Consider the following 14,340-nt stretch of genomic DNA (forward strand, 5'->3'; position numbering starts at 1 on the left):
TCTCTGCAGCATGAAGAGCCTTGTACAGATTCGGCTAATACTTAATAGCTGATTTCTTTTGACCCCTACCATGTTTGCAGAGTAGCTTTAAGCTGCTTGAGATAGTGTTACATTTGTGAGTACATATTACCCAGAACATTAACCCTTGTTCAAATAAATAAATAAATAAATAAATTTTATGTATATTTGACATGGGAGAAATATCACAAATGCCATCAACTCAACTGGCAAATATATGACATTTGTGAAGAAGTTACAGTGATCCTCAGGGTTTGGAGACAACTGTCTGTAGTTCGTGTGTGGTATAATCAATATAAGGGTGTTGTGAATTTTTCAGATCAGCAAAAATGAGCGATTTCTTCAGTGACTACTCAGTGGTCTTTGGTACCGTCATGACCGTTTATGCTCACCTGTTCCACCCCCTCAGCCTCAAAGACTGTGAGTTCAGGTGAAAAACTGTTCTGCAGGTAGTCAGTGTAACACTTGGTAGAGATTAGTATTAAAACCATTGAGGAATGAGCTGCATTTTTAACAAGCAGCTTCTGCATGTCCTCTTGAGGTTTTGGAAGCACCATCCCATTTGCAGTCCTCCAACACCACACAATGCTTTACTAACTCATTATTCTTAGCCTTTGCTTTTGCACACCATCACTCTTGAAAATAATTCTTGTATGCTTGCCAAAGCCTATTAAGCAATGCATAAGGCCAGAAAACAGGCAAATGGTTTGTGAAATAATGGAGAAAATGAAATGAAGTTCTGCAGTAAATCAGAAAAGCTTCTGGAATGCTGATGTCTGTGATAGCAGGCTATCATTCTCTGATATTTGAAATAAAATGAAGATTATGCAGCACTATTCATCCCCCATATTCCAACATTGTTTCTCATGAGAATGTTTTGATGGTGACATTAGTATAAATTAACAATAATCCCAAAAGTTACTGCTAGAAAACGATTCAAAAATGTTTTTAGAACACAAGCACATACTTACTGCTTCAAAAAGAATCTAATTATTGCTTTACTTGAAAAAATATTTTTTAATATGTGTGCTTTTGCTATAGGTTTCAGCAGTGGCTTTGGCTGCCTTCTAGGTGATTATTGAGTAGTAGTTCTTGAGTGGGCTGAATAATGTCTGTGTTCATTATCCCATTACACTTGACTAGCTCTGCACAGAACCAAGTCATTTTATCTGCTACAGCAGGAAGATCCATAAACAACCTTCCTCTGAGGCACAGTGTTTGTAGATTTAGTTTAGTTACAGGTAACCTTTCTCCTAAGAAAATAAATTCATTTTTTCCATAGAAACTTCTGGAAATTCCAACTGACACTGAAGTTTCAGTTTATATTACTGCTCCTACAGCTTCAGCTACTGTTTCTCATGGCCGCTGTACTGTATTAATATCAAAGTTTGTTACACAAATTTCCTCATATATCCCTAAAATAAGCTCCTTGGGGTCTCTTAGTTTGAAACTAAAATACGTATTCAAAACTGTTACAAAACTAGAACAGAGAGCTTTTTGGTTGAGTTTGGGTTTGGTTTTTTTTAAGGATCATTCATGAATGTCTTATGCCTTAGGGTCCTCCATACATTCTTAATTTAACTACCATTTCAGTTATTCTTTTTCTTTTGAAAACAGGGCTAGCCTTGGAAAGCTGACAGATTTTGAAATCCAACAGTGAAAGGAAGCAGTGAGAAAAAAAGCTGATTCTCTTTATGGCTTTTGTTTGCTTAATTATCATTTCTCCATTTTCTCTGTTCACGCTAACCCTTGAAGATGCCATAAAGACATCTGGAAATTAAATTCTAATTCATCAGGAGCTGCCTTCTTCTGGAGTTAAGTTATAGTTCTCTAACACAGTAAATTCTTCTGCCATCTTGTACTTCTCCGTTTTATCTCTTTGTAGGGATGTACAGCTTGCATTTGAGTTTTGCTTTATTGTTTTACATTGTTCCCTGGGCAGCTCAATTCTTAAGATTGACCTCTCAGTTTTATCTTGCCATCTTTCTTGATGAGCACAGGCTGGTAGCATTCTTGAAAAATAAAGGCTGTAACTCAGATGAAGTACCTTGGCAAAAATGTTCCAGCACATGAAATAGATGTCGTTCATATTGCCTGTGCTAGCAGACATCTCTCTCAGATCAGTGACCAACTCTGACAGAGGTATTAAACCATCTATTACTTTCATGACACCCTCCAACAACCTTTTTAGTTACGAAATTATATTTGGGATCTTCTGTTATGTATCTCAGCTCCCACTGCAATGCGTAGCATCCCTTTCCCTTAATCCTCCTCAGAGACTGAAGTCGTTCACAGTAGTTTGACTTGTGTTCCCGAATACGTGCAATTTACCAATGCCACGGTCCGACGTCTCTTCCACTGTCAGTCACACCATCTCTTGTTATGAACTCTCCCCGTGTATAAAACGTAGAGCATGAGTGAATTTATCTCTCAGCTGACAGCCAAATGAAGGTTTGTTTAATGGAGTGCCAGAACAGCAGAGCACTGCTGCATTCACTCTTTATCTTTTTGCTATTACTGTCTTTTTTCCGTTTCTTATCTATTGTTACAGGTTATTGCTGAATTGCACAGTTCCTTCTGCATTCATTTCTGGATTACAGCTTGACTCCGGGTGGGGGGTAGGAAAAAGAAGCAATCTTCTACATCATTTCTTCTCCCTCAGACTGTGGAGAAAGTTTACTCTTCACAGGCTTGTTTTCCATGCCTCTTCTTCTGCTATGACCTTCTTTAACACCAGGCTTTGTTCCTAAATTTCTTTGTTCTATTTTTGCTCTCAGGTAGTGCCTGTTTCTTGTTCACCAGTTTCCCCTCTAACTTCTACATCTTGAGAAATGCTTCTTGCAGGAAAATAAACTATTTTTTGAGAACATCATCCACTGTAACGTGATTTTAACTCATTTGCTGTTTTATTTTAAAATCAGCTTCCTTGATGTGCAGTTGTGTGTGCACTACTAACCAGAGACACTGATTTTATTGCAGCAACAGACCGTTGCAGCAGTATCGTTTGAATGGGTCTGGTTTTGTTTCATTGGTAATTAACTTCCACTAAAATTCTAACATGGGGAGAATGGATTCCTAAATAGTTTAGACCTACATGAAAAATGTCCTATTTCTTGGTAGATGTTCCAAGTTCTGCAAAAGTTGCAGTAATGAGTAATATGCTAAAAATGCATCCATATGTTGCGTGTTGCTTTCTCAGCTTTATTTTTCCCAATCCTTCTACCCTTTTTCCCGTAATAAAAGGTGAACTCTTGCATAATCAGGATTGCATAATTGGGTACCAGACTTGCTACAGGGAGAAGTTCCTACGCATCAAAGTCAGAAAAAAGGGCTAAGAGAGGCAGACAAAACAGTCAACCAGCTGTCATAGTTCCAAAGGGACACTTACTCAGGATATCAGTGTACATTGGTATCACTGGGAATTTTCTTGTTACTTTTCAAAGGGATTGAACTCTCAAATTGGAGCTCAGCTTTAATATATACTGATACTTGTTTTGCCTTCGTCGTGTCTCTTAGAATATAAGAATTCCAGGATGGTGGGAGGGGAGGGGGAGAAAAGATACCCTCCTCACTTTGTGCACTTTCCTTTCAACAGAGGTATCCTTGGATGAGTGCTCCCATTCAAGTTGGATTAGTTGGATTCTGGTGAGTTCTTTGGGTTGTGTCTGCTGTCTTAAGAGATAGTTGAAGGGTTTTTTTTCAGAAGGAGTAGCAGTATTTGCTCTTTCTTTAAATAAATAAAAAAAGGCTACAGCAGTTAATGTAACTGATAACACCCTATTAAAAAAAAAAAAAGCCAATAATGAAGGATCTGGCAAGAAAAGCAGAGGGAGGGAGAAAGAAAGGGAGTGGCAAAAGGCATGGAGCAGCTTGCTGGAATCTAATCCTGTAGGTTGTTGAATTCTTGAAACATTTGATTAATGGAGAGGTGCAGCTGCTGTTCTGCTGTTGTCTAATGTTTTATGTTGTCATGGACACCAATGTGAAACACTGGAAGAACATAAAATGATAATTTTATACACATTTGTAAGCATGGTATTGATGCATTTAGTACTACATAGTAGATAAAAGATTTCATAAGGTATAATGCAGCAAGAGACAAAGGTCACAAAGCACTTACTTCGTGGAACTTTAAGCTCACTGTATACAAAAAAAGAGCTTTCTGCCTTAAGACCATGCCTAAAGAGTCTGAATTTTCATTTAGTACCCTAACTATTGCAAACCCATTTTTGTCTCCTTTAGTCTTGTGTTTGCCACACCCCTGTGTTGTGCACTGTTTCCTCAAAAAAGGTATGTATTCCCGTTACATCATTCTTAATGTTACACTCCCAGCTGCATGCAAGGTATTGCAAAAACACAAACGCATCATTGCCTCCTAGAGCATACAGTTAATTCCCATAAAACAAGTGTGATAAACATGAGAATATATAGAAAAATAACTATGTTACACATCAATAATATATAACAGTAGAATTGGGCTTACTTGTTTACAGACTCTTAGCAGCTCGAGATACAGGTACATAGGGACAGCAAACAAGAGGTTTGGGTGCATAGTTTAACCATGTGTTCTCATGCCAGGATGTTTGAGCTTGGTAATACAGAGTTAAGAATCACTAGAATGATTCATAAAAAAGGCTAATGTGGTCTAAATAATATATTGACATCCAGTAAGGTTATACTTTGATTAAACAGTCCCATCTTAGTTTCAGCTGGAAACACTGGCCTATACACAGAACAGCATTTAGCTATATGTGCTTATTTGCAATTTATTTATATTTTTCTAGAAAGAATTTTCCATTAATACACAAATAGCTCAGTACTGAAAACTATCTTAGAAGCAAAATAGCTGACATCAGACTGAAACCTGGATGGGTTACTTGCAAACATTAAGTTCGCACAATATGCAGTATGTAATATAAAGAGGGTCTTAAATTCAATTAAGCTGTCCCTCATATTTTAGTGGTTGTCTAAACAGTGCAAGCTGGAGCTAAATCTATTAAAATATTGATCAAATAAAGTAGCTTTTAACTTCCAGAAAACAATACCCAGTTCTCATCTGATGCAATTATTGGAGTACAGCAAAGCAGTCTGAAATCATCTGCTTCCATACGTGGCAGAGTAGAGAATGGTGGTAAGCAGCACTAAGCTACCTGGAGATGACTTAACAAACTAGCACAGCAAGTGTGGTACAGTTCTTGATTTTAACCAGGGCTATGCATTTCACAAGATTGGACCTGAAACTATAATGCAGCTAATTGAATGACCTGGCAGATTAAATTCACTTTAAGGTTTGTAAGAGTCATAAAAGTGACTAAAGTCAGGCAGTGAGTTAAATAGGCAAATACATTATATTTAATAAAAACACCTTTAAAAAGTTAAGTTTGTATTGCCAGAAACAACTGCAAGCAACTAAGTCGGTTCCTAGCCAACAGCCATTTCTTGACTCTGTTGACTGTCCTGCTGCCTTTTAAGCAGGGATTTGTTTGCCCCTGCACTGTGAGCACAATTCCTTCATGAGAAGTTAAAGAGCTGAAAACTCTTTTCACACTCCAGGAAGCTTAACCAGATATGTCTTCCATCTTACTTTACATTCAAGTGTTTGTTATATGTAACTATTTCACTGTTTCTTTTGCTTAGTTCTATGTCTGTAACACGCTTGGAGCCAGAATTGGAAGCCAAGATCCGAAAGAACAGCCCTGAAGTAGAACGTGTATACTTTAATAAAGGATTATAATTCAAGGAAGGGAAAGTATCTTTCAAGGAGGATCTTGTGACCTTATTTTTGAACTATGTGCCAACGTAGTTGAAGATAAGAGCTCAGTTCAGCTTGTCCTTTTGTTAAACAACTTCGATCATCTCCATTATTTTATATTTCAAGACTTTCTTCGCTGTAGTGTTTAAAATACAAAAGGTCATTTTGTCCACTTTGGTATCAATTAAAAGTTTAACCATACATATCCAAAAATGTTTATATAAGCTCTCAAGCAGCTACAACAACAAACAAACACACAAAAATACATGCTATTATATTGGATTTGCCACCTATTCCAGTAATAGTAGGGCAGGGGTTTCTCCATAAAAAGTCATAGAGCAACTGAACGAAGTTGCCACCCTCTGCCAGCAGCAGGACGGGGAGCTGAACGTGACAGGAGGTTGTGCAGGAAGGGCTTTTTACCAGGAGGTTGATTAGGTTGTAGGTTTTCCCGGTTGGCACAGAACCGTTTCTTTAAGGCAGATGTTGGAGGAGCCTGGAGCTTCTGTACAGTGTGGTACTGTTCTGCAATACAAGCTGCTTTCTTCCGTAGGTCTAGTTTTACCAGCATCATGTTGTTCTGCAGTTCTGCCAGTGTTTGGTCCTGAGAAAGGGGAGGCAACAGATATGTATGTAGACATGACAAGTTGTCTAACTTCCTGGTTACTGTGAACTGAAGATAAAAATCTGCCTTTGCCAAAATTCATTAACTGGTGAGCTGAATAAGGCCATGTATAAAAGCTTCTACTGTCAACAGTGTAGCAGTTCAATAACAAAATAGAAACGGTAAGGATAGGAAAAAGCTGAATCCATCCTTCTGCAAACATGCTGCCATAGGAACTGTGATAGAGTGAATTGGATAAGGAAGTGAGAACTCTGAATTCTCCTGCTTTAGGTGTAGGCTGTCAGCTGAATATTAACAGTTTGGGTCTTTTCTGGAGAGTTAGATGTGCAGTCTGACTCAGACATTGGAAAAAAATCAGCAGTATACATCCCTTAGTGTAATAGTATGTATCTAGAGAATGTCATTTTTATTTGCAGCTTCAAGAACCTAGGTTATTCTGCTGATTATGGCAAAGCACATAGAGGAAATCCCCCTGTACAGCCACAACAAAACAGAAACGTTACCTGTCTAGCCAGAATATCATCACATGTAAAGAGCACTTCTCGAAGTTTCCCTGCACTTGTGCTGTGGCAGCACGCTCTTTCTGCAGACTGAAGAGATTCCCCAAGTTTCTGTAATTCTGAACGCAGCAATCTGACATTCTACAGGAAAAAAGGTTCAACATGAGATCTAGCTTTGACATTGCTGTGCAAGCAAAGCCACCCCAGGGTAATTCAGACATGCAGGACCTGAGGAAGGATCCCATTTGAGGGAGATACACTGGGATCCCACATTACAGAGCCTTCTGCATCTCTAGTAAAGGTTTTCATACCCATTACATTTTCAACCATTTGCTTAAAAATCTGGAAACAGCAGCTCCAAACACTCTTAAACTGGCAACTACCTTGCCCTGCAAGTGTTCCTTTCTGTAACAGAGATGGAGTTACCTTCTGTCCATCCTCCAGCTTCCTGTCTACATCCACAGTAATGGGTCTGGCAGAGGGAGGTGGCTCCAGCAATTTCTGGTACTTGCGCAACTCTAGGAACAGACAAAAAGCAATGAGCAACAGTACGATCATAAGCTTTCAGTTTTTCTGAAGATTCCCCTTGAGATAAGCTGCCACAGGCAAGCTGAGAAAAGCTTTGTGCAGACATGCACAAGTGTTCCAGACTTCTCCCTATCAGTTATGCAGAGGAACTTCAGAATTTGAACTGGGATATGATCCTGCCCTAAAGTCCATTTTCACATGAAAATGCAGTGAAACCCAGAATAGTGGTTTCAGGATGTCTGAATCAAGTGTGCTTGCTGATAAAATGTATCTCTAACCCTTTATAAGGGCTGCTCTGGTGTAGTTAAGGACCAGTGTAGCATCATCACTGCCTTACCTGCTGTTGCAGTATTTAACTCTGTTTGACATTGCTCTAGCTTCGCTTTAGTATCTTCCAGCTCGTGTTGCAGAGCACATGAGGTAGCTGCCACTCTCTTTGATCGGCGCAAGCCTTGTCCCAGGTCCTTTTGCTTAGTATCCAGGCTGTCCAATTTTTGTTTTGCTTCCTGCAGAGCAGCTTGAAGCTCCTCGATCTTCTCATCACGCTCCTTGGAAAGCAAGTTTGTTCAAATAGTCAAGATGATCTTAACACAGCTTTCCTGAAACTTTCAGTGTCTTTTCTTCCAGGAGACTTTCACAATCAGACACTTTACACACTGGACCCAGCCTTAGTGCCCTTTCAGTGAAAAGTGTGAACCCATTTTCTGGGAGCCTAATCCACTTTTTTTGCAGCCTCTAGAGATGAGTAACTTTCAGATTAAGGGTTGAAAATCAGAAAACCTAGTCACCTACATAAAGCAGTGGACAAGAAGCAAGAATTGTGGCTCAAGCTATCCAATAATATCACAAAAAGCAAAATGTTTGTTTGCTTAAGTCACCTTCATGGATTCAAGTACCCCAAGCTCCTCCCAACCCAGTGCCATTTTCCTGATATCATTTCATTGCCCTAAACACACCTGGATCATCTCCTGGTAATAGTCAGTGAGTGATTCCTTCAGGTTATTCAGTTTATCCTCATACAGTTCCTCCAGCAGCTCCTTCTGAGTATCCAAATGTTGGCTACAAAGAGCAAACAACTACATGTCAGGGGCTGGCAGTTCTTGGTAGCATAGATCACCCTTAACAAAGGGAGGGAGATCAACATAAGCTGTACCTGCACCACTGCTCCTTCTGCCGCATGTGCTCCAGCATCTCATTGCAGATCTCCTCACGGAGACGCATTTCTAGTTGCAGCTTCTCCTGCCGCTCTTGCACCAGCAGCTCTCGTGCAGCTTCCACTACACGCAGCAAGTCCTGCAAAAAGGGCACAGACCCCATTGCCCACACTGCACAACAGAATTGAACCTTAAATTAGGTAATCCCGTATCTGTAGGATAAGGTGACCTAGGTTTAAGATCCTTTAAAGCTGTTCTTGATCCTCTGTCCATGAAGGCTGTAAAAAAAAAAAAAAAAAAGAAAAAACAAAAAACACAGCCCACCTCCTTCTCATACACGGAGACATCCGCTTCATCCTCACTGTCATCTTCTGATTCCACTTCATCCTTTGCCACTGCCTCTGCACCTTGGCTGGTTCGCCTGTTGTGCTCTTTAATGATTGATTGGATGGATGGAAGTTCCAGCTTTGTGGGTGGTACCTGAACAAGCTGAAGGGGAAAAGGGCATTATTACTAATCCACAAAAGAAGCTGCACAGCCTTTAAGCACAGCACTTGTCTGCAGCCTGTCAACTCTTTCAGTTTAGCAGAATCTGGAAGTACTGTAAAGGCAATAATCCACTGGAAAAGCATAGGGAAGATTTGCAAGCCATCCCCATCTTGTGATGGAAAAGGGCTCACTCTCAAAGAAGCAAGATGTATCCTGACCATACCGTGATCCTGGTCTGTGCTGCTTACCTGGCTAGCAATGGCCGAGAACTTGGCTACATGCAGAGTTTCATCATATGTAGATGCACACTGGTTAATGTTGACAATCATGCAAGAGCGCCCACGTCCAGTGAAGAAACCCTGGAACACACGGGTTAGCTTGCTGTCCCTGAAGGGAACCATGGTCTGCTTCAATCTGTGGGGAGAAACAAGAGTGAGCCCATAGAAAAGAACAGCTTCCCTACATCCTCCCTCTGGAATTTTGGATACTCACTTGGACTGCTGGTTCTGGCGGAGGGCAGCAATGCAGCGACCCAGCGTGTGGAGAGAGGTATTGATGTTGTTTGCTTCTTTCATTCGGTCCCCATTTTTCTGGTCTTTGCAGCGCTCTGACCCCGCAAGGTCACACAGGGATAACCTGAAGAGGGCACAGGGGATGTTCACATGAACTACTGGGTTTGTCCTGTTCTATCAAGGTGTAGAATTCAGACATCCTGCAATCCCCTACACCTTGCTCACCTTCCCAGCTTCCCCAGAAGGGAAGTACTTTTAGTGTGTAGTGCTATTGCTGGACAAAAAGGCCTACTCTAGGGGTTACAAAAGGTTAAACCAGCATGAGCTTGCAGTGTCAACTTCGAAGGTCCTTTGCCAGTCCTCAGGACAGCCACTTCCCAGGTACTAAGACAACTACATCCCAGGAAAAGGCATTGGTAACACTCAGATCAGCCCTGCTGCAGGTGCAGTGTTACATTTACCTTCATTCAAAGAGCTTAGGAACTACCTCAAGTTGTACTCTGCAGTACTCCTCACAAAATTCTTAGTCAGTTCCAAGAAGAGTGGGAACATTTACTCCAATACTTTAAACAAGTCCTTCCTCCAGATATTTCCCATACCCCATATCCATGGCAAAAGGCAGGAAGTTGAGTCCACAGAGAACACCTTCAAATCCTAGCGCATAAAACTTACTCGCTGATTTTTGGAACAGTTTCGCTGCCACCTCTTTGCAAGTGCAGAATCCGAATGGAGAACACACTGTGACTGTGAAGAGACAGGCAGATATTTTAAAAAGGAAACGCAACCTTCCTCAAACAAATTCTGAGAAGCCCTTCAGAACTGTATTTCTGCCTAAACCTCCCTCCCCCTTCAGACCTTCGACTGGAGTTCTGGTTCATGAGGGTGCTGGCAAAACTCTGGTTTTTCCGACCCAGTTTCAGGAGCTTCCAGGCCTCATCAGCATCCCGGACATTGATCCAGTTCAGATCTGGAAAAGGAGGCACACATTGGGCAAGGCAGTCAGGAGACTATTAGCCCCAGCTTCACCACTGCATTTCCTTGCCATTAGCAAACTTAACATTCCTATAAATCAGAGACCTCTGAGGGGCAGCCATAGAGGGCATCCCCAACACATCACACTGCTGAGCCACACACCTACCCAGTCCGTCAAGTCTCCCTAGGAAGCCAGTAATAAATATCCTTTGGGTAAATCTACCTTTCACATAGGGGTTGCCAGTCTGGTCTTCACAGAGCCGCAGTGTCTGCCTCTTGCGGCTCTGGCCAGATAAAGCTGGTTCTAGCAAGTCATAGATGAACTCATTGTAAATCTCAAAGAAGGAGACCCAGATGGAGAACTGCACATCTCCCGTGTTGGTGAGTGAAATGCGGTCCAAGTCAGCCCAGCGAGGGCCCAGCTCTAGAGGAAAAAAACAAAAAGGAGGAAAAAAAGTCATGACTGCAGCTTTTTACAAGTCCAGCCTGAAAGGTTTAGCCAGAGTGAGATGTTTTTCTCCAGCAGGAACACTACTGCTGATGCAAGTTATTCTGTATACCTCTTCTCATTCAGACCGACTCTAATGCATGTTTGCAGGAGGCAGCCTAAAATCTGCTTAAAGAGCATCCTTCTTTGTGTGTAGGGACCTTTTATGTCCATATTCTTGACTCCAGAAGTATAGGATATTTCAACCATGAACTCTTCACAGCATAAATAACATTTTGATCCTCAATAATCACTCCATGCTGCCAGTACCTTCCAGGTGAGCTGGTCATTCCTAGGTTTGAGAGTCTGGGCACAAGCACTCAGTGCAACGTGTCACTTCAGCACCTTGCTTTCCAGCTATCCCCATCTCATGACATTCAGCTGCTCAATAACCACACCCCTTGAACGAAGTGGTGTCAAATAACTACATTTCACAAGGGCTGGTTATTATGCAGCAGTGAATTCTTTGTATGTATGTCTTGTCAACATACAAAGTTCTTCAGCCGTAACATCCTTATCTTTCAAAGGGAAAACTGGCAAAACAACAGCACCTTTGCTCCTTTATACCCACAACACAGCATCCAAATAGCCATCACTCTTTCTTCCCCTACCCTCCAATAAGAAGCAGGTAGTACCCAACAGGCTTCCAGACATACCTTCTGTCTGGCTGACATCTGAATGGTTGGTGAGCTGGCTAGATGAAGAGAGGCCAGCCACTCCACTGTCAAAGCTGCCACTGGCAGTGGCCTGGAGCTGAGATTCAGCACTGTGACTCCTCTTCATTGGTGTTAACAGCTCCTCCTGGAAGGAAACAAAGAACACGAGCATGTATGCTATATGACATCATCCTTCCCCTTGTATTATTAGGCCTAAAGGCCAAGCGCTTACCTCCCACAGACCTCCCCGCAGCATGGTCTGTTTCTTGGTCTCTTCCAGTCGCACCTGTTTGCTGTCCAGCCAGATCACCTCATTGGAGAGGAAGGGCTTCAGATCCATGCCTTTGTATAGTTGGTCCCCCACACTGTTGAAGATGACCGCTAAGGAGCGAGGCAGAATCCCCCCATCTTTGTTGCTTCCTGAAGCAAGAACAGCAGCAAGCTAAGGATTAGCATGTAGAAGCAGACAACTCCTTCAACAGGCTCCTAACACCTAGTTTTCCTTACCCTGAATAGTGTGAGTCTTCCCTGAATTGGTGATGCCATAGGTGTAAACCAGCCAGTTCTGCCCATTCAGTACATCCTTGACCACCTGCTTCATTGTCTCATCAAAAAACAATTTCTGCCCCACATCTGGTCCAAAGATCTGCAAACGATACATGAAAAATGGCTTCATATAGACCTTTCCTATCTTTTGACTGCTGATAGCTGTTCAAGTAATATTATGTAGACCTTTGTTCCTTTTACTAGCCCCACATCACAAGAAACAGACCCACCAGTAATTCCAGTCCAGACCACTAAAACAAGCTGTTCACTTGCTTAATGCAGTAATATCTGATATCACTATAGCCTCTAGTGTGTTTGGAGTCTCAGGAGCAAAACAAGAACTTTGTATTTGCTGCCAAAAAAAGTTGTCAGGATCAGCTTAAAAAGAGAAAAACTAAGGAAACAGTGACAGAAACAAACAGAAGGTTGTTCAAGACTACACAGTTAATGCAGTGCATTAGAATCAGTGCACATTAATGAGCCAGCTTTCGAGCTGTAATGATGGTTTAAGCTCTGAAGACTTCCAGGTGAATTGTCCCAGTTACCTACCTGAGTAAAAGAGAACCTGTGTGCTGCTTGTCCCACTCCACGTTCTGTGCTCCGCATGGTGAAGGAGTCCTTAGGGGCTTTTAGAAGAAGGGTCTCCGGATTCTCAATGCAGACACAGCCCTAAAGAACACATAAACCCCATCATCACATTGGTTTACAAGAGGCCTTAGCATAGACAGCAAAGGATAGTCCACCTCCCAGCAAGCACACAGGCAACCAGCTCGGAGACTGCTTCATTCAGTGTCTTACCTGGTCTTCTCCTTTTTCCAGTTCTGTAGATTTCAGAGGACGAACTCTCAAATAGACCTTTAATTTTCCATCACTGTCTTCAGCTACAGGCTGCAAAAATCAGCACAGGTTAAGCACAGCAGCTAGAGAGGCAGTACACAGCCTCCACCAAACCACTACAGGAACCACAGCACGGAACACACAGCTACCCCAACTAGTGCTCAATAACTAATGGACACTCCTCTATCCCAAAATCCCCAGCAATACCATAAGTTTTCTTAGGCATTTCCAGTCACACCAGTGTTTCTTTTAGCTAGTGAATTAGACCAAGAGCTTGAAGACGTGACAGCAAAACCAGTGGCCGGACAAAGTACCACACTAAGAGGAATCATGTGAAGAGGCGCTTCATAGTGCAGTGCTCATAACAGGAACTGCTCCCCCAGAGCAACATTTCATCTAGCCTCTACTGAAAAGTATCTGTTGGCCATGTAGCACAACACCATTGTACAGACACACAGCAGCCACAAGTCAAAACACTGCCCTGCTTGTGACTTTAAAGCTCCAACCTCACCTGCTGGGAGCCCTCGGGATTTGGAGAGATGGCAGAGAACTCCGACAGCAGGTCCTTGCGCACATCAGCCCCAAACCCTGTTGTTGTGGATTCAAGAACAGGGGAAGCTGCTGCAGCATCATCATCAGAGAACAGCCCTGGGGAGGCAAGTGCTTGCGCCATGATGCCTCCACACAGCTCCTGGAGAAAAAGGGGCACAGTGAGCACAGGGCGATGTTACAGCATGACTCCAAACTCTGGTCCCCACACGTACACCCCACTACATAGTCTGCCACCGCTGCCACATCAGTCTGTCCCCCACAAGCATGGGCTGCCAAAAGGAACCATCCTTGCACACACACCAACACGGGATGCCGCTGCAAATGCACACACGCACCGGACCTCTCGCACGCACAGACCGCCACATGGCGTCCAGCAGACTTAGCACGCACAGACCACACACGGCTCCACGCAGGCTGCACTCCACAATACCCCCAGAGACCACCGCACAGGCACAGCTTCTTCCGAGTTGCCCCAGACCCAGACCCAGACCCAGACCCAGACCCAGACCCAGACCCAGACCCAGACCCAGACCCAGACCCAGACCCAGACCCAGACCCAGACCCAGACCCAGACCCAGACCCAGACCCAGACCCAGACCCAGACCCAGACCCAGACCCGCTGCTCCGGCGCCCACACCTCGCGCTCACCTTCTCCGTTCGCTGCCTTCTGTTGGGGTTTCAAACCTCGCCGCCAGCCTGCTCCGCCAATGGG

The 14,340-nt window shown here is 42.9% G+C and overlaps 2 protein-coding genes across 4 annotated transcripts in view; one reads left to right on the forward strand and one right to left on the reverse strand.

The window, feature by feature from the left end:
• The window catches only part of SFXN1 (sideroflexin 1), a 24,069-nt gene extending 18,291 nt beyond the window's left edge, over positions 1-5,778 (forward strand). The window contains exons 9-12 of one of the 3 annotated variants that reach the window (XR_009743983.1): positions 338-448; positions 3,614-3,663; positions 4,261-4,308; positions 5,656-5,778. Coding sequence is in view for 1 of the 3 variants with exons in the window: in XM_061456695.1 (XP_061312679.1) it covers positions 3,614-3,663; positions 4,261-4,308; positions 5,656-5,752 (195 nt within the window). In the remaining 2 variants the exon portion in view is untranslated. The remainder of the gene's footprint in view (positions 1-337; positions 449-3,613; positions 3,664-4,260; positions 4,309-5,655) is intronic. The other 2 variants (XR_009743982.1, XM_061456695.1) reach the window with 2 other exon arrangements.
• On the reverse strand, positions 5,716-13,934 carry KIF20A (kinesin family member 20A). Its single transcript, XM_061456693.1, has 18 exons — positions 13,588-13,934; positions 13,038-13,127; positions 12,789-12,908; positions 12,201-12,339; positions 11,926-12,113; positions 11,694-11,838; positions 10,774-10,974; positions 10,434-10,545; positions 10,251-10,322; positions 9,559-9,702; positions 9,315-9,480; positions 8,902-9,066; positions 8,577-8,716; positions 8,380-8,482; positions 7,761-7,971; positions 7,322-7,413; positions 6,899-7,036; positions 5,716-6,374 (listed from the first exon to the last, which is right to left on the reverse strand). The coding sequence occupies exons 1-18, from the start codon at positions 13,747-13,749 to the stop codon at positions 6,102-6,104; spliced, it is 2,661 nt and encodes an 886-aa protein (XP_061312677.1). The 5' UTR covers positions 13,750-13,934; the 3' UTR covers positions 5,716-6,101.
• Between the last annotated feature and the right edge of the window lie 406 nt (positions 13,935-14,340).

Source organism: Pezoporus flaviventris, unplaced genomic scaffold (genome assembly GCF_033815535.1).
Source record: "Pezoporus flaviventris isolate CSIRO_AGI_PZ_B2104156 unplaced genomic scaffold, CSIRO_AGI_Pfla_v1 ptg000023l, whole genome shotgun sequence".
NCBI classification, from domain to species: Eukaryota; Metazoa; Chordata; class Aves; order Psittaciformes; family Psittacidae; genus Pezoporus; species Pezoporus flaviventris.

What these genes read in the sequence shown, in the direction of transcription:
- KIF20A (XM_061456693.1), bottom strand. Translation starts at nt 13,749, where the DNA reads ATGGCGCAAGCACTTGCCTCCCCAGGGCTGTTCTCTGATGATGATGCT. An exon ending in AGCTGGAGGATGGACAGAAG is followed by an intron (nt 7,037 to 7,321) that starts GTAACTCCATCT and finishes TTTTTCCTGTAG; the next exon opens with AATGTCAGATTGCTGCGTTC. An exon ending in ATGATATTCTGGCTAGACAG is followed by an intron (nt 6,375 to 6,898) that starts GTAACGTTTCTG and finishes CCCCTTTCTCAG; the next exon opens with GACCAAACACTGGCAGAACT.